The following is a 22,805-nucleotide window of genomic DNA, read 5'->3' as shown; positions in this document are numbered from 1 at the left end:
GACTCTAGGGAGGAGAATGATCCTTGTGCTGCTGCCTATTCTGCCTTCTTGTGGCATGTTTTAAACCTTGTTCTCCTGTTTCCTTTGTGCGTTCACTGTGTATGGTTGGCAGGGGAAGAGTTGGAGGTGTGTGGTTTCATTGCGATGGTACTGTGAACACCATCTGCAGGAACGATGTGGTGGGGATGGGCTGGGAGGGTTGGAGGAAGGGAGACCGTGTGGAAGTAGGGACAGAGAGGTCAGATTCAGGGAGAGGTATGATTGGAGCCAGCAATGGGGAAATCGGGTCTGTCGGTAAAGTGACAACTGATGCAGTCTAGTTGTTGGAAAATACTGCAGTGTCAACACATTGAGTTATGGCTCCACCATCACCTGTGCAGTCTTCTGCTATTCAGAGCTCTGAAGGACCTTGGGTGGATTTGTAGCATTGGCTGCTTTTATCTTAAATGTTCAGCATTTTTTGTGGTTGTCTTTCTGTAAGAGATCGAGATCTTCTTCTGTGTGCTGTCATTTAGATCACTTGTAAGAGCAGAGGAGTCCTCTGTATCCTGCCAAGCATTATTCCCTCATCTAGCTTCTCAAAGGTAATGGATCCGGTCAGTTGTCTAATCGTTGCTTGTGGGATCTTGCTGTGCACAGATTGCTTGCAGCTTTTCCACAGTACTGCACTGAAGAAAGAGTGTTTCATTGGTTGTAGAACACTCCTGGAGGAAAGAGCGTTTCATTGGTTGTAGAACACTCCTGGAGGAACGAGTGTTTCATTGGTTATGAAACACTCCTGGGTGACTCGAAGTCATGAAGGGAGCCAAGAAGATGTCAGTTTTCCTCTCTTCCACTGTACTTTTTCTTTCTAAGAAGGATTCTCTCCTTGTCCAAGCAGGTACCATACTGGTGCCACTGAGATGTTAAGCATTGTGCTCACCTGAGCTGTGGCCATCCCATTTGTGTTGGATTTGCTTAACCCAGTGTCCTGATCTCTCCATTTTCGACTATGCTCGCTGCTAACTGTGAGGACCAGCCCTCCAACAAGTGCTGACATTTTCTTGGGAGACTCTCTGGTGGCAGGTGTGGCTCTGGTTATTACATTTGCCCGTGTCAGGAAGTTAAGCTGCACATCATCATCGACTGACACACATGCATTGTCTCCACAGTGCAGTGCAGAGGGAGTGCTGCTCTGTCTGATGTGGCATTGGTCCGATGAGACGTGGATGAAGGCTCTCTCTGCACCTTTGTGTGGATGCATCAGGTCTCAAGGTGCTATTTCATAAAAGAGTGAAGGAACTCTCCCTGGTATCCTGGCTAAGATTCAGTCCCTCAACCATGAGAAATAAGCTTTAGGTCATACAATGCTGAAACAGGCCCTTCGGTCCATCTTATCCATGCTGACCAGCAAGTACTCATCAATACTTAAAAATAGGAAATGCTGGAAGTACTCAGCAGGTCAGGCAGAATCTGTGGGAAGAGAAACAGAGTCAACGTTTCAGGTTGAAAACCCTTCATCAGAACTGGGAAGGAGACAAAAAGAGGCTCGTTAACTGGCGGGGAGAGAGGGCGTGTCTCTGATAGGGTAAAACTGGGGTGACCATGGGAATAAACTGTAAACAAGGTCATCTGGTCACTGAGTGAAATGGGAGTAGTTAGAGAATGAGAACATAGGCAAAAGAATGTAGGAGTTGTGAAATGCAGAGCAGGAAGACATGCCCGGCAGGTCAGACTGGGTATGTTCTCCACTCCCACCAACACTAATTCCATTTACCAGCACTTGGTCCATAGCCTTCTCTACCTTGGCATTTTGTAAATGTTGTAAAAGTCCCAGCTTCTGCCACCCACTCAAGTCGTGTGTACCAGATTCCCATCGCATGATTAATTATTCATTAATCATGTGATCAGTCATTTAAAAAAAATTCCCAATCATTGTCAAACTGTGGGATCTTGCTGTGCAGAAATTTGGTTCTCCATTTCCTATAGTACAGCTCATTGGCATAAATAAAATTGGTCTGGATCATGAGAGCAAGTTCATTCTCGGTTGAAGAACAGACTCACTGTTGACTGACCTGTCATGCATTTCCAACACTTACTCTGGTGTAAACTTAGTAGCTTTTGCAATCTACTAAGTTTGACCCCCCCAATGTTTTCCCTGGATGCTGTGAGAACCAGGACAAGTCTTGTTCATCTCAATCTCCCTGGTATTGGTTTATTGCCCCTGTTCCGTGTGTTGTGCAGTTGGTGGAAAGTTAAGGATACCTTGGATCCATCGGTCTGGGATTCTTCATGAGGGAACCGTCCTGGTGGTCCAAGTAGCAAGAAGCAATATGGAGGGAGATTTTTTACAGAGTAACCGGGGCTCTGATTTGACAGATGCTGTGTTGGTGGGTGTTGGACAGGGAAGGAGCACTTGGGAGGGAAAATGGGAGGGCATAAGGGAAGCGGGGAGTCTGATCTCCACCCCTCGTGATTCCTTGTGTCCAAAACTGATCTTATCTCCACATTGTACTATGTCTTGCCATTAACTTGGGCCACAATTTGGATTGGACACTTGACTGCACAGACACAGGGTTGTCCAGTGCCTTAACTGCACTGCACTGCCCTGAGAAATAGACAAAGGCACCTTCAGAACTAGGGAAGGGGGGGAGGGGAAGTCCAGGGGTAGGACCTCGCTGCAGGGAGACTAGGTTGGAAATAAGCCAGTGATGAAAGCGGGGCTGGGGTGGACAGAGTGAGGAGGTAGGAGTTCCTTGGCAGATCAGGCGGATAGTTTGAGTCGCTATAACTAGGAAGATTGTTCAGTGCAATGAAAGCAAGATCTGCATGTCAAGTCTTCCCAGAACCGATTGTCGCTGCCTTATTCTGCAACTTTCAGCCTTGGTTTGTCTACATGCTGGGTATCAGACATCGAGCTTTGAGTCACTGTAATCTGTGGAGGCTGACTGAATTATTCCTGCCTTGCTGTTACATACAGTATTCGGCTGCATGTAAAGAATTTCTCCTCTGCACTTGATGTGCATAGAGTAATGAGGCAGAACGCAGAGTGCAAAACATTCCTTCATTAGCTCAGCGCCCAGGAGAAGCCAATTAGCTCAATGCTGTAGATGTTATTTTTCTGCTTAGTTGCTGCTGCAAAATACCCAGAGGGTTAGGTGGAAAAGCCTTCAGGCCCTGGCTGTCAAGGGGCTGTGGCAAGCTGTGCTAAGTCAGCACTCTCACTGGCTGACTTCCATCCACTGTCTACGTGTGAAGGTTTGCCACCTCCTGGAAGAAGGGTCAGTAAGGTCATTTGTTGCTAATCCCAAACCGGTTTCCGCTCCCTCCACCTCCTGCCGATGCCAGTTTGCTGGGTGCAAGGTTGGGGGGGGGGGTAACAAGGTGGGCCTGGGCACTGGCTGTGCCTGGCACAGATTGTGGCATGTTCCTGAGGGTGGCCCATGACCCTTCACCTGTCCATTGGAACTGTGCCTTCAGCTGCCTGGGCCCTAATGTGTGGTGATGCCTCCATAACTCTCTGTTTCCCTACATCCCCTCCTTTTTAAGACCCCCCTTGAAACACAATTTGAACAGAGCTTCGGGAAATTGTCCTTTTACCTTGCAGCCTGTTTTTGTCTGATACTGACTATTGGTCCAAGGTTCTTTCTTATCTTAAAGGAAAAGTCCCTGATAAAACATTTGTTGCTCTTGCCATGAGATGACCCTTGTATTGCATCACCTTTTGACCCTTTATCCTGGGGTCCCATTAGCCAGAGGGTCTAACTGAGTCATGACCATGGAGAACATGGAAAACAGGCCCTTCAGCCTATCCCATCCATGTTGACCAAGTTGCCCAACTAAGCTAGTTCCATTTTCCTGCTTTTGACCCATATCCCTCTCAGTCTTTCTACACCATATACCAGTCCAAATTTCTTTTAAGTGCTGTAATTGTACCCACCTCCACCACTGCAGGTAGCAATCCAACACCTCTTCACTTCAGGGCACCCAGAGGTTGAGTAAATCCTTATGGAAGTAGAAGTTACTGGGAATGGTATTACTGAGCCAGACTAAAGCTCGATGTTGCCATTCATTTCAAAGGTATTGAGCTGATTTTACACAGCGGATGGTTTAAAGAGATAGCCCCATCACCACTGAACATGCCTGTGACTAATGGAGGTTGAAGCATAAACCCACACATTTATAAGGCAAGACAATTAAATGTGAACAAATGCCATTATCTTACTGAAGAGATTTGTAGTGTGATCAGTTTGGAATCTGTAGCTGGATGCCTGTTAGATACGATTATACAAGGAAACTGTACTTCACTCCAGAGAATTTCTGTTTCTGCCGAAACCCCCCTCAGCACTGGTTAACAGCAATGTTGTAGTATCCAAATGGTAAACGTGGTAGTTTAAATGGTGGAGACTGTACTTATTGTTCTCTCTCACCCACTTGGGCCTGGTCATGAATGCTTTGTTCTGTCTTTTATTAACGTTATGTGTTTTGTTTGGAAGATGAGAAACTACTGTGAGATTTTGTTGTTTTGAGTGTGTAGTGATTTCTTGGGTGAATTTACAATCTGTTGTCAACCGTTGAGGGGCAACTGGGAGAGGAATGTATTTTTCCTGGATTTTGAATGGTGGGGTTTACTGATAATGGGCCGTGATTCCCAAGGTTAAAGGTAGTGTGAAAGTCAGTGGGAGGTAGACCTACTCAGAAGGGGGACAGTATGGAAGAAGGATGGATGTACAGAGCGACCTTTTAATATTCATTTACCAGGCCATCAGTGTGAAGCTATGTCGTTGGCTGATGACCCACTCAGGGGGACGTTACTGTCACACTTTGAGCTTTTGGTGTCAGAGAGTCATACAGCACAGAGACAGGCCTTTGGCCCAACTCGGCCTGCTGACCAAGGTGACGGTCTAAGGTCTTTTTTATTGGTTGTTTTACACCCAGTGGTGCATCAACTGCTCGTCTGTGCTGGCACTCCAGGCTGCAGGAGTACATGCTGAGGGACTCACCGAAGCCCGGTGCAGCCAATGCAAAGGCTCTGTGGGGAAGGACCATAGTGGGGTCCTTACACTCCTGGACATTGAGGGACTGAGTCTGGTGGGGAAGCTCCTCAAACAACAGAAGGATGTATCACCCCAGGGGACGATGAGTGCTACGTAAGAAAAAGAAGTGCCAACACTAAATATATTGACCAAATGACATTAAGAATGTAAGGAGCTTTATTCTTTTGTATATAATTTGTTCTGAATAAATTTTGTTTTTGAAATTTAAAATAAAATACTCCCCTGTGTGACAAGAGACAAGAAACGTCAAGGCTGGAAAAACTTTAAAAAAAAATGCAAATATAAAACTGCCATCTGTTGTTAGGATAGGGAGCCAGAAAGAAATGTTGAAGGAAGTTGTTCGGACTGTCTGCCTCTCCATTATTTCATTCTTGGGTTGCCACCTCGGTCCCTCCTTTCAATAACTGCGCAGAAATCCTTCCATCTGACCATTCATTCCTCCGACTGGATTTTCTTATGATTCTGCTGTCTAGCTTCTCTCCGCTCTGTCCATGAGGACCATGGCAGAAAGAGGAAGGAAGGATGTGTACTTCTATGGCACCTTTCACAGCCCGGGATGTCCCAAAGTGATTTGCTATCACAAAATCTTTTTACAGTGCAGTTCCTGCTGCAAAGGTGGCAAGCACAGCAAGGCATTGTACACAGCAAGCTGCCTCAAACAGCACCGAGAAAAGTTCCAGTTAGTGAGGTAGAAATTCATCCTCTGACTTGTGCTAAACCTACAGCACAGTTTCAGTGGCATTTTGAGATAGGTGGAACTTAATTTTGAAGTCAGGTACAGCTCACAGATGTTACTCCACTGCATGTTTAATCCCATCAGCCAAGGAAACATCTCCACTCTGTTTGGTGTCAACAGACATGGTGGGCAGGCACGGTAGTGTAGCGGTTAGCGTGACGCTATTACGGTGCTAGCGACCCGGGTTCAATTCTCGCCACTGTCTGTAAGGAGTTTGTATGTTCTCCCCGTGTCTGTGTGGGTTTCCTCCGGGTGCTCCAGTCTCCTCCCACATTCCAAAGACGTACAGGTTAGGAAGTTGTGGGCATGCTATGTTGGCGCCGGAAGCGTGGCGACGCTTGCGGGCTGCCCCCAGAACACTCTGCGCAAAAGCTGCATTTCACTGTGTGTTTCAATGTACATGTGACTAATAAAGATATCTTATATCTTAAAAGACACATATCAGCCAGAATACTGGGCTTTTCTCGAAGTGGTATGTGGGATGTTTGGGGTGAATCCCTATTGCTTTTGTTGAGTTATAACACAGGTGAGAATGCATCAGTTCCTCATCAGTGTATCCTTGGTGTATCAGATTGAGTAACTAGAGTGGGGTACAACCCCACAGCCATCTGATTCGGAGGCGTTTCTGCTGCCACTGAGCTGTGCGCCATCCTTGGGATGGAGTTACATCCAAAATATTGGCCTGCCTTTTCTCCTGGCAGTAGCCCGGACATTTTTAGCAGTCTCTCCTTTTCAATCACCCCGTACTAGGGCTACGACACAGAGTGGTGCCCAGGGATCTGACTTGGACATTGTGTGCCAGCTTCAGGTTGGGACTTGCAGTGGTTCTTTCTTGGCACTTACTCATGAGAGTGATGAAAGAACCATAGAACCATAGAACCATACAGCACAAAACAGGCCCTTCGGCCCACCATGTCGTGCCGTCCATCAGACCACCCTCACACTACCTAACCCCTTCCTCCCGCATATCCCTCTATCTCACGTTCCTCCATATGCCTATCCAACAAGCTCCTGAACCTGTTCAATGTATCTGCCTCCACCACCACCCCAGGCAGTGCATTCCATGCACCAACCACTCTTTGGGTGAAAAACCTCCCTCTGACATCTCCCCTGAACCTCCCACCCATAACCTTAAAGCCATGACCTCTCGTCTTGAGCATTGGTGCCCTGGGAAGGAGGTGCTGACTGTCTACTCTATCTATTCCTCTCAATATTTTATATACCTCTATCATGTCTCCTCTCATCCTCCTCCTTTCCAGTGAATAAAGCCCTAGCACCTTAAGCCTCTCCTCATATTCAACACCCTCCAATCCAGGCAGCATCCTGGTAAATCTCCTCTGCACCCTCTCCAATGCCTCCACATCCTTCCTATAATGAGGCGACCAGAACTGAACACAGTACTCTAAATGTGGCCTAACTTGAGTTTTGTAAAGCTGCATCATAACCTCGCTGCTCTTAAACTCAATCCCGCGACTTATGAAAGCCAACATCCCATTGGCCTTCTTAACTGCTCTTTCCACCTGTGAGGCAACTTTCAACGAACTGTGAATATGAACCCCCAGATCCCTCTGCTCCTCCACACTGCCAAGTACCCTGCCGTTTACCCTGTACTCTGCCCTGGAGTTTGTCCTTCCAAAGTGTACCACCTCACACTTCTCCGGATTGAACTCCATCTGCCACTTGTCAGCCCAGCTCTGCATCCTATCGATATCCCTCTGTAAGCTCCGACAGCCCTCCACACTATCCACAACACCGCCTATCTTAGTGTCGTCCGCAAACTTACTAACCCAGCCCTCCACCCCCTCATCTAAGTCATCTATAAATATCACAAAAAGTAGAGGTCCCAGAACCGATCCCTGCAGGACACCACTAGTCACTGCCTTCCAATCCGAGGGCACTCCTTCCACCACAACCCTCTGCTTTCTACATGCAAGCCAATTCCTAATCCACACAGCCAAGCTTCCTTGGATCCCTCGGCCTCTGACCTTCTGAAGAAGCCTACCATGAGGAACCTTATCAAATGCCTTACTAAAATCCATGTAAACCACATCCACCACACTGCCCTCATCAATCTTCCTGGTCACCTCCTCAAAGAACTCTATCAGGCTTGTGAGGCAAGATCTTCCCTTCACAAAGCCATGCTGGCTGTCCCTAATCAGTCCATGATTCTCTAGGTGTTCATAAATCCTATCCCTTAGAAACCTTTCTAACAGCTTACCCACCACAGACGTGAGACTCACCGGTCTATAATTCCCTGGCCTATCCCTATTACCTTTTTTGAACAAGGGGACCACATTCGCAATCCTCCAATCCTCCGGCACCACCCCCGTAGACAACGAGGACTCAAAGATCCTTACCAGCGGTTCAGCAATCTCCTCCCTAGCCTCTCGAAGCAGCCTGGGGAAAATCCCGTCAGGCCCCGGAGATTTATCTGTCTTAATATTATTTAACAACTTCAACACATCCTCTCTCTTGATATCAACAACCTCAAGAACATTACCCCTACCAGCACTCCCTTCTGCATCATCAAGACCCCTCTCCCTGGTGAATACCGAAGAGAAGTACTCATTGAGAACTTCTCCCACTTCCGCCGCCTCCAGGCAAATTCTCCCACCTTTGTCCTTAATCGGACCTACCTTCACCCGAGCCATCCTCCTACCCTTCACGTACTTGAAAAAGGCCTTGGGATTTTCCTTAACCCTACTAGCCATAGCCTTTTCATGTCCCCTTCTAGCTCTCCTCAGCCCTTTCTTAAGTTCCTTCCTCGCTACCCTATATTCCTCACGGGCCCTGTCTGAACCTTGCTGCTTATACCTCACGTATGTTACCTTCTTCTCCCTAACAAGTTGTTCCACCTCTCTCGTCACCCACGGTTCCTTCACCCTGCCATTCCTTCTCTGCCTCACCGGGACATATTTATCCCTAACATCCTGCATAAGATCCTTGAATATCGACCACATCCCCATGGTACATTTTCCTTCAAAAAGCACATCCCAATTTACACTCCCAACTTCTCTCCTTATAGCCTCGTAGTTAGCCCTTCCCCAATTGAAAAACCTCTTGTCCTCTCTGCACCTGTCCCTGTCCGTGACAATTTTAAAGGTTATGGAGCAATGGTCACTGTCCCCCAAATGCTCACCCACCAATAGATCCTTCACCTGTCCCGGTTCATTTTCTAAAACTAGATCTAACATGGCATTCCCTCTAGTCGGCCTGTCGACATACTGCGTCAGGAATCCCTCCTGGACACATTTAACAAATTCTGTCCCATCTAAACCTTTGGCACTAAGCAGGTTCCAGTCTATATTTGGGAAGTTGAAGTCTCCCATTATAACAACCCTGTTATTTCTGCTTCTCTCCAAACACTGCCTGCCAATCTGCTCCTCTATATCTCTACTGCTACCGGGGGGCCTATAGAATACTCCTAGTAGAGTAACTGCTCCTTTCTTGTTCCTTAACTCCACCCATACGGACTCTAGAGATGATCCTTCTACAACATCCGTCTTTTCCACAGCCGTAACAGTGTCCCTGACCAGTATCGCCACCCCTCCACCTCTTCTCCCCCCTTCCCTATCCCTCTTAAAACACCGAAAACCAGGAATATTCAATATCCACTCCTCTCCTGACGTCAGCCACGTCTCAGTAATAGCCACGATATCAGAGTCCCCCATACTTATCCAAGCCCTCAGTTCATCCCCCTTATTCCTGACACTTCTTGCATTTAAGTAAACACACTTCAGTCCATCTATCTTACTACTTTTACAGCCTGTATTCTGCTTCTCCTTCCCCAAAGCCTCTCTACCTGTTTGATCTAACTTTTCCCCATTCCCTTCTTCCTCTGACCTACTCCTCCGGTTCCCTTCCCCCTCACAAACTAGTTTAAACCCTCCTGTACCACCCTAGCAAATCTCGCGGCAAGGATATTGGCCCCCTTCTGGTTCGGGTGTAACCCGTCCTCTCTGTACGGGTCCCACCTTCCCGAGAAGAGATCCCAATGATCCAGAAATCTAAAACCCTCCCTCCTGCACCAACTTCTCAGCCACACATTTATCTGCCACCTCCTCCTATTCCTACCTTCACTATCACGTGGCACTGGCAGCGATCCCGAGATTGCTACCCTTGAGGTCCTGTTCCTCAATTTTCTGCCTAGCTCCCTGAACTCACTCTTCAGGACCTCATCCCCCTTCCTACCTATGTCATTGGTGCCAATATGGACCACAACTTCTGGTTGCTCTCCCTCCCACTCAAGAATTCTTGGACCCGATCAGTGACATCCCGGACCCTGGCACCTGGGAGGCAACATACCATCCGGGATTCATGCTCACTGCCACAGAACCTCCTGTCTGTTTCCCTGACTATCGAGTCCGCATGTCTCTTTCCCACCCTTCCCTTCTGAGCGGCAGTACCAGTCCCAGTGCCAGAGACCTGGTAAGTGCAGCTAGGCCCCTGCAGGTCACCCCCCTCAACAGCTTCCAAGGCAGAAAACTTGTTACTGACGGGAACAGCCTCCGGGGCTCTCTGTCCTGTCTGCCTGCCTGACTTCTTCTTCCTCTTCCCTCCCCTGATCGTCACCATTCTATCTGCCTCCTGAACCTCAGATGTACCTACCCTAAGGGGGGTGACTGTCACCTGATGCACCGTGTCTACATAACTCTCTCCCTCCCTTATGCTGCGCAGTGTTTGTAGCTGCGACTCCAGCTCATCAACTCTGAGCCGAAGTTCGTCCAGCCTCAAGCACTTACTGCAGATGTGGCCATCTTGGACCGCAGCAAGGTCCGCAGCAAGCCAGTACATCTTGGAGCAAACCAATATCCCTTGACAATACATTGTGCCTTTCACAGAATCAAACATTCCAAGGCCCTTGGTGGCTGATTGTACATGGGATTGAGCAAATCAAAACTGGTCTGAAGGTTAGGGAGGTGTAGGCTCGGAGGATGAGTCTGGGTGAGGGTCTCTGCTGTGGTCAGCTGAAGATTGGATGCTGGTGGACCATGCAATGGAGAGACAGGGAGGTGTGAAGGTTGCAACATCAGACCAGAAGCTCCCAGGTTCATGTCATTGCTGAGTTGGCAAATCACCAAAGTCCGGCGACTTGTGCATGACCTCAGTGCCCATGAGCAGAGGCGTTCCTGATTTCCATTGCTGTCCGTTGCCTTCAGGCAGTCCAGCCTGTGATCTGGTTGCGTTGTTTCCCCACAGGGAAAGGACTGGCATAGACTCTGACAATGTGCGAAAGAAAGGCGTGGGTTGAAACCTTGGGGGGAGCAATTGGTCCCTGCAGATTCACGTGAAGGAAATGGTCATGGAAGGAAATTAATTTGCACATCAAAGCAGTGCTGTGTTGGACCACTCCAGTGACGATGGAGAAGGAATTTCGTCAGCACACACAGTGCGAGGTTTATGCCTCAGTACTGTGATGCACAATCCTTTCTGCACATCAACCTTTATAAACCTGGGAGATGTGCTCTCCCTGCAAATGGACACGGGCCTTGCAACATCACAGTGGGGCTTCTTTAAAGAGCTCTGTTCAACCACTACTGCGGATAGAAGACATCGGATGGCCTGCGAAGGAGTGTTTGGAAGTGTGGCGAGAAGGGGCGGATTGTCCTCCAACAATAAGATTGTGGTGACCGACCTGGAGAGAGGGTCGGACATGATGGGCCCCATCCCAGTTCAAAAACGCAGGACTCTGTCGTTGCAGGTTCTGCCGAGTGCCGGCTGGTTCCATTTGCAGCACAGTGGTGCAGCTAGTAGGTCAATCCCGGCGTCGCCTCCAGTGCTGTATGTGTGGAGATTGCACGCGCGTTTCCCCCGGGTGCTCCAGTTTCCCACCCCATTCTAAAGACACACGGATGGGTAGGTTAACTGGCCACCGTAAATTGCCCCAAGTGTGTGGGTAGGTGGGAGAATATGGAGGAGTTGATGGGAATGAGGGGGGGAAATAAAATGGGAGTAGTGTAGGATTAATGTAAATGGGCACTTGATGCTCAGCATGGACTCAGTGGGCCGAAGGGCCTGGTTCTGTGCTGTACAACTCTATAACTCCATCAGTGTCTGCTCTCCCAACTTTCCCAACGAAGATGGTCTATCCCTGTAAGTACTGCATGAGCTGGGCTCTTTCCTTTATTTCAGCATGTCACACCTCATAACTTTGTTATATCTGTACGGAACGATATCACAGCAGCAGCTTCACAGCGTGACTGAAGTACAGTGTGCAAGGAGCATATTGTATCCTCTCGGGTGTACAAGAGACTGCAAGCGCTGGAATCTGGAGGGCAGGGACTCAGTGGGTCAGGCAGCATTGTGGACACAGGCAGATGGTCAAAGTTTTGGGTCAAGACCCTGTATCAGGACTGAAAGTGGCTGATGGATTGTTGTACTGGGCAAACTATAAGCCACAGTCTAAGTCCTGTAGAAAACCTGTGTCCAGTCACTGGATGTCTTCGAGAAAGAAGAGAAGACTTTAATTAACACTGGAGATTTATACCACCGTCTCCACACAGGAGAGTGGCACTCTGTTCTGAGATCTGTTTGCTGGAAGAGGTTACCAGGTGGACAGAGGTAAGTATTTGAGGATGTCCTCAAAACCTCCGTGCAGAAGTGCAACATCCCTACTGACTCCTGGGAATCTCTGAACCGTGACCACTCAAAGTGGAGAAGCAGCATTCAGGATAGGACCGAGAACCTTGAGTCTCTACGTCGGGGGCACGACAAGACCCTGTGAAAGAGCTAGAAGGAGCACACCACCACACAGACCACCCATCCACCTGCCCCATCAGCTACCCCTTGTCCTATCTGTGGAAGAGTCTGTGTTCACGCACTGGCCTTGTGAGTCTCCTCAGTACCAGAATGGAAGCAAACCCTCATTGCCGGGGTCTGCCAAAGAGGAAGAAGAGGATGTCTGACTGGATCATCCTATGAGCATCCTTTCAATGTGCTGCCATATCTGTTCATACCTCAACAAAACTAAACATCGTCCAAGAGCAAATATTAAAGAGACTGGAGTTGACTTCTGCTGTAGAACTTGAGGAAATAATGCTTGAGTGGTAAACTCTCTGTGCCTGTTGATTGAAATGATAAACAGCAACGTCCTGTGGGGAAGCAGATGTTAAGGCTGAATTCTCTAGGGGCCACCAGGAAGGCCTTGGAACATCTTCATTTGGCTGTTGACAGAAATGTTGTCAGCTTCCAGCATTCTGAAGGAAATGTGGACAGGATGAGCAAATATTATCGGGGGAATAAATAATTTATTTCATGGAAATAAGGTATGAATTCAATATTTCTTAAACTAAGAAGAGCCCGGAATCGTGCTGCTAACCTACTGTTTCATATTCTAATTTCTGACGTGTTTGCAGTTCTCTCTACAGATCAGTTTACTTGCTGCAGTGCTGGTAGAAGGGAAGGTGTTGGCTGGGACAGTTTCTTGCTTCAAGGCTTTGTTCCTGGAATCCTCGTTGCTGCCAGCTCTGGTATTTGTTCCCTGGCCTTTTTTTTTGCCAGTAATGAAGAATCAACCATACTGCTGTAGAGATGGGTACAGTACCTTACCAGAGCAAAATGACCCCTGTGATCTCATTGGCACAAACAAATTGACAGGGCTTGGCAAGGTAGATGCAGTGATAATGTTCCTCTTGACTGGGGTACATGGAACCAGTGATCACAGTCTCATAATAAAGGGTTGTGTAGAAAAGTTTCTTCCCTGGGGGATGGGGAGGGAATGGTGAACCTCTGGAATTCTGTAGCCAAGAGGGCCATGGAGGCTCAGTCGCTGAGCAGGTTCATATGAAAAGATCAATAAGTTTTTAGATACCAAGGGAAATGGGGTTAATGTTGGAGGTGCAGAGGTAAAGGATTCGTTCTGATCTTACTGAGTGGTGGGGCAAGCATGAAGGCTGAATGTCCTTCTGCTGCTATTTCTTGCGCTCTTCTGTGATTCGAGGCGGGTTGGTTGACGGCATGGTTGCTGATGGCGGGTAAGAGATGGGAGTTGGACAAGAGGCAAGAGTACACTAACAGGGAGTTCACGGGAGGTTGTTGACTGGAGCAGAGACAGAGTCAGGGAAACGTACAGCACGGAAATGGATCCTCATGGATCACCAGGCTAGGCTAATCCCATTTGCCTTCACTAGGCCTGCATCCCTTAACTCCTTTCCTATTGAAGTATCTGTCCTGCCTTTTAAACACTGTAATTGTTTCTGCCTCTAGCACCTCCTCTGGAAACACATTCCTGATAATCATCGCCCTCTGCGTGGAAAAACCTGCCCTTCAGATTTTCTTTAAACTTCTCCCCTCTCACCTTGAACCTGTGCCCTCCACTCCTAGACTCCCCTGCCTTGGGAAAAAGCCTTTGAATATCTATCCTATCTAAACCCCTCATTGTTTTATAAACCTCCGTAAGATCACCCTTCAGCCTCCTACATTCCAGTGAGAATAAATGCACCCTGTCTAATGTCTCCTTATAACCACAGCCCTCCATTCCAGGCAATGTCCTGGTGACTCTCTTCTGCACACTCTCTATTGCTGCCACATCCTTCCTGTAGTCTGGTGACCAAAATTGTACAAAATGCTCCAAATACAGTGAGCAATGAAGGACAGTCTTCGCCACAACAGGGAGGTGCAGGGCTTGAGTTGAAAACAAAGACGTAAATTGCTGAATTATGATGTCATGTGTTAACTGGACTAGGTTTGATTGTGTAGGTCATCTGGCTAAGGATGGCAGGTTCCTGAAATGCCAAAGACCAGTGAATTTTCAGAGCAATCCATTGGCCGCTGGTCACCTCCCCTCGGCCCAGCCTTTCATTGCAAACTTCTTATGCCACCAGATGGAGAGTTCCCTCTGACACTTAAGAGACTCTTAGGTAGACGCATCAATGATAGAGAAATGGGGAGCTATGTGGGGAAGGGTTAGATAGATCTTAGAGCAGGATAAAATGTCGACACAACGTTGTGGGCCGAAGGGCCTGTACTGTTCTGTAGTGTTCTATGTTCTGAGTTACTGACCCACAGCTTTTAAATTACCAGCCCACGTCCTTCATTAACTAGCCCAGCTATGTCCTGCTGAAGTATCTGTCATACTCTTCTGTTACAATGGCTGAGTCAATACCTGCCAGTATCAGCTTGGCCTCAGATCCCATCAGACCTCAGTCCCAGAGAAGCTGGGCGATGCTTTCAACTTGAGACTGGGACTTGGGAGATGGTAGTCGTGCAGGCTGTGTATCTTTCCTCTTGCTGTGCTTTCTTGGGCTGTTAACATTCTGAATTTCAATGACCTATATTATAAAAATTGAATTTTGAGCAGCAGTATAATTTGGAATGTTGTTCTGATGCAATGTTTCCTCTGCAAAAAATATTCAGCTTCATTAATTGAAGGAGCAACCAAACCTGGGGCTGAACAAATACCATGCCTGATGCTATCAGCAGGCAGATCACTTCTAATAAAAGCAGTGGTGCTTTGAACAATTGCCTCATCTCTCCCTAAATTGCGTTGGTAGCTACAACATGGTATCCTCCACCTCCTCAGATAAAAGGTTGTTCCCCCTGTTGAAAACAAAGCAAATTCAAAAGCTCGGTGCTGCACAGAGCTTGTCTGGAGTGCAGGGCTGTTGACTTCACAAGAGGTGTAGGAGTTACAAACAAAGGAGATTAAAGCAGGAACAGGCAGTGCTGATAATCCAGCATGGAGAGGATTCAGACTGGCTCCCCGTTGAATTGTTAATGTACGCAGGGCACGTTGCAATTGGACACCTATCTGCTCAATCTGTCTCAGCCTTGGCTTGGCTGTGACATTATTGCCTCTGAGCCAGAAAGTCGAGGTTCAGTCACACCCTTTTGGATGAAATATTAAAACCGGAGTCCTCTCCGTTGGTTGGGAAATGTAATGTGGCCGTGTTGTGAGGAAGTGCTGGGGTTCTGGCCTATGCTAATCCCTCAATCAACAGATTATCCAGTCCTTATCCACATATTCTGTATATGGAGGAGCCTGCTGTGTGTAAATTGTTTCCTATTCTGTAAGTGTGTGTACACTTGGAAAAGTACTTCACAGGTATATTCTTTGGGACGTCATAAGGTTTACAAAAGTCTTTTTAAATGCGGATCTGTGGCTCTATACCAAGGCTTTTCTCTGTAGCTCTCTCCTGGCTGGCCTCATGTTGTGCCTCTTGCAAACCTCAACCCACTCAAAATCTGCTGTCTCGGTCCTAAAGTTTGCACCGTCCCGTTTACCCAACATCCCAGTCCTCGGAGACCTCCCTTGGCTGCTGGTTAAGCAACAACTCATTAGAAATTCTTGTCTTTGTTTTCCTCCAAGGCCTTACCACTCCCTGTCTATAACCTCCTCTAACCCACCACCCCTGAGATCTTGACAACCTCTTCTCGGTCAAGCCCATTTCCCTCGTCCCACCAACCTTGGTCGTACATCCGGCTGCCGAGGCCCTTGGCTCTGGAACACCCTTCCTAAACCTGAAACAATAGCTTGAGTGGCTTTATTTTTCAACACTCCTGTGATTCCCCTCAGAATTTTTTACTATGCTGAAAGTGTTATATAAATGCAAGTTGTGGTAGTGTTCTGTGACCAAGGTCAGGGTTAATGGTGTGTTTCTCGACAGTAATAAGCCATAATTTTATTATTCTCTTGGCTTCTGTTGGTGAGACATATTTTATATTGATTTCCTGTTGTCCATTACTTTCATGGTAGGAATTATCAATGACTTGAGCAGTTACAACAGTGTTTACAGAAAATGCTGGAAATAGTCAGCAGGTCAGGCAGCATCTGTGGAGAGAGAAACAATTACTGCTTCATTAGAGCTGCTCTAATGAAAGGTTATTGACTGAAACGTTAGCCCTGTTTGCCTTTCCACAGACATGGCCTGACCTGCTGAATGTTTCCAATGTTTGTTCTGTTACAGATTTCCAGCACCGGTAGTGTTTGCTTTGTATCCAGAATGCCCAGCGCACCAAATAAAAGTTCAGCTGTATTATCAGTGGTGAGAAGTTGGAATGGTATTAAAGCAACTCTTTTTCTACAGCAGGATATGTGACTTTTTCCTGATCCTGTGGGGGTGACGGAAATCATCAGAATGATCTCTGCGAAGGAAAGGCAGAAGAGGAAACTCTCCAAGGACAGCATGACTTTGCTTCCCTGCTTCTACTTTGTTGAGGTAAGTCGAGGCTGTATAAAGTGCCCCAGGGCCAGGAGCAGGGGCAGAAGAAGGTTGTGCCAGCAGTTGCACTGTATAATTCGCTGCATTCTCCTCTGCACTTTACCCCTGCCCTGCTCTGATGCAGGCTAGTGCTTCATACACCAGCTGGCCAGCTTGCCACTTACTATTCACAAATCACACACCGTATCTGATGGAACTCTTGGCACCTCGCCTGCTTACTATGCAGCAGACACTTAGACAAAGAGAGGCTTGGTATGTGACTTTTGCAGACTCAGGACTTTGCAAAGTGTTTTACATGCAGCAAGGTGTCGTCACTGTTATAAATGCTGCAGACTGTACACTGCAAGATTCCACACATTACAATTATCAGGTAATTATTTTTATTAATGTTGCTTGAGGGGTAAGGATTGATCGGTGTTCCAGGGCTGCGTTGTTCTTCAAAGCAGTGTCGTGGCATCTTCTGTGTCCACCTGAAGAGGCAGACAGTGGCGTGGTTCAATGTATCATCTGAAAGGTGGTGTCTCCAACAGTGCTGCACCCCATCACTGCTGGTGGACCTGGAGCTGGGAGTCGGACTTGAACCTGTGACTTTCAGACACAGAGGAGAGAGCACGAGCAACTGACCTACAGCTGACACAGAGCTGCTTGGGAAACAAAAGAGGTCTAATAGAATAGTGCTGTTGGGGCATAGGCATAGGAGACACTTTGACTACAAACACTGCAGTATCTTTCACTGCACTAGGATAAGATTACGTTATTAGTCACATGTACATTGAAATACACAGTGAAATGCATCTTTTGTGGCAGGCCGCAAGTTCCAGCGCCAATGTAGCATGCCCACAACCCGTACGTCTTTGGAATGTGGGAGGAAACCAGAGCACCCGGAGGAAACCCACGCAGACACGGGGAGAACGTACAAACTCCTTACAGACAGCGGCCGGAATTGAACCTGGGTCGCTGGCGCTGTAATAGTGTTACACTAACCGCTACATTACCATGCCTGCCACCGTGTAACAAGGGTGATACCCAAATGTGAACACCTATACAGCAGAACTCACGGAGGTTCCGGCGTTGTTTGCAGTGAAGCTGATGTTACATGGGTTGCAGTGTATAGAACATCCCTTCAAGGTGTTGACTAAAAATTACACATTCATCTTATTCTGCCAGAAAAGCAAAATCAAAGTTTGCCCACAAAGCTGTCCGGTCCAATTTAGCACCAACTGTATTTGACACTTTGCTACTGAAAAGTTTATTAAGAGAGGCTGAAATATTTAATTTGAATAGAGGTGATCTGTAATTGAAAGAAACAACTTGGCAAGTAGCTCCTGATATAATTTTATTTTGATTTCATCTTTAAGGAACTTTTGGAGTGGTAATGTGTTTACTCCTAAATGTAGTGCATCTTCCTTTGTCATTAGCCTATCGGTCTAAGTATAAGGTCAATTTTACCCCTCCCTGCCCTCATACCATAGAACCATAGAACCATACAGCACAAAACAGGCCCTTCGGCCCACCGTGTCGTGCCGTCCATCAGACCACCCTCACACTACCTAACCCCTTCCTCCCGCATATCCCTCTATCTCATGTTCCTCCATATGCCTATCCAACAAGCCCCTGAACCTGTTCAATGTATCTGCCTCCACCACCACCCCAGGCAGTGCATTCCATGCACCAACCACTCTTTGGGTGAAAAACCTCCCTCTGACATCTCCCCTGAACCTCCCACCCATAACCTTAAAGCCATTACCTCTCGTCTTGAGCATTGGTGCCCTGGGAAGGAGGCGCTGACTGTCTACTCTATCTATTCCTCTCAATATTTTATATACCTCTATCATTCTCCTCTCATCCTCCTCCTTTCCAGTGAATAAAGCCCAAGCACCTTAAGCCTCTCCTCATATTCAACACCCTCCAATCCAGGCAGCATCCTGGTAAATCTCCTCTGCACCCTCTCCAATGCCTCCACATCCTTCCTATAATGAGGCGACCAGAACTGAACACAGTACTCTAAATGTGGCCTAACTTGAGTTTTGTAAAGCTGCATCATAACCTCGCGGCTCTTAAACTCAATCCCACGATTTATGAAAGCCAACATCCCATTGGCCTTCTTAACTGCTCTTTCCACCTGTGAGGCAACTTTCAACGAACTGTGAATATGAACCCCCAGATCCCTCTGCTCCTCCACACTGCCAAGTACCTTGCCGTTTACCCTGTACTCTGCCCTGGAGTTTGTCCTTCCAAAGTGTACCACCTCACACTTCTCCGGATTGAACTCCATCTGCCACTTGTCAGCCCAGCTCTGCATCCTATCGATATCCCTCTGTAAGCTCCGACAGCCCTCCACACTATCCACAACACCACCTATCTTAGTGTCGTCCGCAAACTTACTAACCCAGCCCTCCACCCCCTCATCTAAGTCATCTATAAATATCACAAAAAGTAGAGGTCCCAGAACCGATCCCTGCGGGACACCACTAGTCACTGCCTTCCAATCCGAGGGCACTCCTTCCACCACAACCCTCTGCTTTCTACATGCAAGCCAATTCCTAATCCACACAGCCAAGCTTCCTTGGATCCCTCGGCCTCTGACCTTCTGAAGAAGCCTACCATGAGGAACCTTATCAAATGCCTTACTAAAATCCATGTAAACCACATCCACCACACTGCCCTCATCAATCTTCCTGGTCACCTCCTCAAAGAACTCTATCAGGCTTGTGAGGCAAGATCTTCCCTTCACAAAGCCATGCTGGCTATCCCTAATCAGTCCATGATTCTCTAGGTGTTCATAAATCCTATCCCTTAGAAACCTTTCTAACAGCTTACCCACCACAGACGTGAGACTCACCGGTCTATAATTCCCTGGCCTATCCCTATTACCTTTTTTGAACAAGGGGACCACATTCGCAATCCTCCAATCCTCCTGCACCACCCCCGTAGACAACGAGGACTCAAAGATCCTTACCAGCGGTTCAGCAATCTCCTCCCTAGCCTCTCGAAGCAGCCTGGGGAAAATCCCGTCAGGCCCCGGAGATTTATCTGTCTTAATATTATTTAACAACTTCAACACATCCTCTCTCTTGATATCAACAACCTCGAGAACATTACCCCTACCAGCACTCCCTTCCGCATCATCAAGACCCCTCTCCCTGGTGAATACCGAAGAGAAGTACTCATTGAGAACTTCTCCCACTTCCGCCGCCTCCAGGCAAATTCTCCCACCTTTGTCCTTAATCGGACCTACCTTCACCCGAGCCATCCTCCTACCCTTCATGTACTTGAAAAAGGCCTTGGGATTTTCCTTAACCCTACTAGCCAAAGCCTTTTCATGTCCCCTTCTAGCTCTCCTCAGCCCTTTCTTAAGTTCCTTCCTCGCTACCCTATATTCCTCACGGGCCCTGTCTGAACCTTGCTGCTTATACCTCACGTATGCTACCTTCTTCTCCCTAACAAGTCGTTCCACCTCTCTCGTCACCCACGGTTCCTTCACCCTGCCATTCCTTCTCTGCCTCACCGGGATATATTTATCCCTAACATCCTGCATAAGATCCTTGAATATCGACCACATCCCCATGGTACATTTTCCTTCAAAAAGGACATCCCCATTTACACTCCCAAGTTCTCTCCTTATAGCCTCGTAGTTAGCCCTTCCCCAATTGAAAAACCTCTTGTCCTCTCTGCACCTGTCCCTGTCCATGACAATTTTAAAGGTTATGGAGCAATGGTCACTGTCCCCCAAATGCTCACCCACGAATAGATCCTTCACCTGTCCCGGTTCATTTCCTAAAACTAGATCTAACATGGCATTCCCTCTAGTCGGCCTGTCGACATACTGCATCAGGAATCCCTCCTGGACACATTTGACAAATTCTGTCCCATCTAAACCTTGTACGGGTCCTGATTCCCATGGGTGAGACTTTTAACGTGGCAAAAATAACCAACCAAATCACTTCTGGTTCCCTGGCTCACCCATATATCAGTAACTGCTTCAGTTTGGACCTAATTGGAGCCTTCTCGGTGCTCTTGGCCTGTACATCTTTGGGCAGGTTGCAGGCCATCCGCAGAAGTACTGATCACACTCCCGGCACCTCGCGTCTCGGTGTGATGCTCCACAGATTATGCTAGATGACTGCTTAAATGCCACAGGGTTCAATAAGGTGAACAGGAACCATGATTGCTTCTTTACAAAGGCAAATACTTAGAGTTTCCCATGGCTTCACATCCGAAGTCTCACCTAACTGATGCCCAGAGTGAAAAATCAAAAAACTTCGACGGATGTTCTGGCTGTACTCAGCTTGCTCCAAATTTCATTGAGTCATATGACACAGAGACCAGCCATTAGCCCACTGTGTCCATGGTGACGATCACTCACCCATCCACACTAACCCCAGTGTGTAGACTTCGATGCATTAGCGATTACAAGTGCTCATCTCAATACTTCTGAAATGTTGTGAGAGTCTCTGCCTCCGCCACCCCCTCAGGTCATCTGTTCCAGATTCCAACCCCCACTCTGGCTGAAAAAATTGATTCCCGGACCCCCTCCAAGCCCTTTCCGCTTCAGCCCAAACCAATGTGCTCCAGTTTCTCGATCTTTGACACCTCCATGTGGCTGAAAGTATCCTGGCTGAAGGCTAAAGAGACACGGCAAAGCTTACATAGTGCTCATGGGCTCACTGCACCAGAGCTCATTCCAATCCTGTGTAAAATTAATCCACAAGTCCAGGTTTCAAAACCATTCCTTGAACATTTACTCTTTTGACTGCGCCAGGAATAGTGAGACAACACTGCAGAGACCACTGGGTGACCAAAACTGTACACAGTACTCCAAGTGCGGCCTCACCAATGATGTCTACAACTGCAACATCATGTCCCGACTCCAATAATCAATGCCCTAACTGATGAAGGGCAGCACGCTAGATACAGCGTGCAAGGGGCTGCAGATGTTGGAATCCAGAACAACAAACACAGATGCTGCTAGACCTGAGATTGTGAGTTGCTAAAAGATTAGAAGGAGATGTGTGAGGAAAGTTTCTTTTTACAGAGATTGATAGCGAACTGGAAAGCACTGCCAGGGGAAGAGGTGGAAGCAGATACAATAATGACATTTAAGAGGCATTTAGACAGGCGCTTGACCGGGCAAGGAATAGAGGGATATGGATCATGTCCAGCAGATGGGATTAGTTTAAATTGGCATCATGGTTGGCACAGACATCGTGGGCTGAAGGGCTTGTTCCTGCGTTGTACTGTCCCGTGTCCTATGTCTGTCAAAGCTGCTAAGGTTTCAGGGTACGGTAGTGTAGCGGTTAGCATAACGCTATTACAGCGCAAGCGACCCGGGTTCAATTCCGGCTGCTGTCTGTAAGGATTTCGTACATTCTCCCCGAGTCTGCGCGGGTTTCCTCCGGGTGCTCCGGTTTCCTCCCACATTCCAAAGACGTACGGGTTAGGAAGTTGTGGGCGTGCTATGTTGGCGCCGGAAGCGTGGCGACACTTGCGGGCTGCCCCCAGAACACTCTACACAAAAGATGCATTTCACTGTGTGTTTCGATGTACATGTGACTAATAAAGATGTCTTATGAATTTTTCATATATTTTAGCTGTTTATTTTGACTGTGCTTTAATCTTTGTCCTTGTGTTTGTGAGTTAGTATAACCTGAAGATAAGCTACATGAAACATTTAGTAGTTTGCCTTGGTTGTCTGTTCATAAAAACATTTTGTCTGAATGATGATTGGTGGCTTCAATAATTAGAGGAGGAATCTGTGGTGAGAGCCTGATGTTTTCCTCTTCTCAACCTGAACAGGGTGACTTTTCCTCGTTGTTGCATGTCCAGATCTTTGAGCTTCAGTCTCTGGCCTAACACTTGAACCTGCCATAGAGG

General features: G+C 47.5%; 1 protein-coding gene across 3 annotated transcripts in view; it reads left to right on the top strand.

The window, feature by feature from the left end:
- The window catches only part of LOC127582605 (phospholipid phosphatase-related protein type 3-like), a 71,408-nt gene that overhangs the window by 9,092 nt on the left and 39,511 nt on the right, over window positions 1–22,805 (top strand). For 2 of the 3 annotated variants that reach the window (XM_052038043.1, XM_052038041.1), the window contains exon 3: window positions 16,797–16,928. In XM_052038043.1, coding sequence (XP_051894003.1) covers window positions 16,848–16,928 — 81 coding nt within the window. In that variant the 5' untranslated portion in view covers window positions 16,797–16,847. The remainder of the gene's footprint in view (window positions 1–16,796; window positions 16,929–22,805) is intronic. The other variant, XM_052038042.1, reaches the window with a different exon arrangement.

This window comes from Pristis pectinata, chromosome 24, assembly GCF_009764475.1.
Source record: "Pristis pectinata isolate sPriPec2 chromosome 24, sPriPec2.1.pri, whole genome shotgun sequence".
In the NCBI taxonomy this organism is placed as follows: domain Eukaryota; kingdom Metazoa; phylum Chordata; class Chondrichthyes; order Rhinopristiformes; family Pristidae; genus Pristis; species Pristis pectinata.
This window is presented reverse-complemented; position numbering and strand designations above follow the sequence as displayed.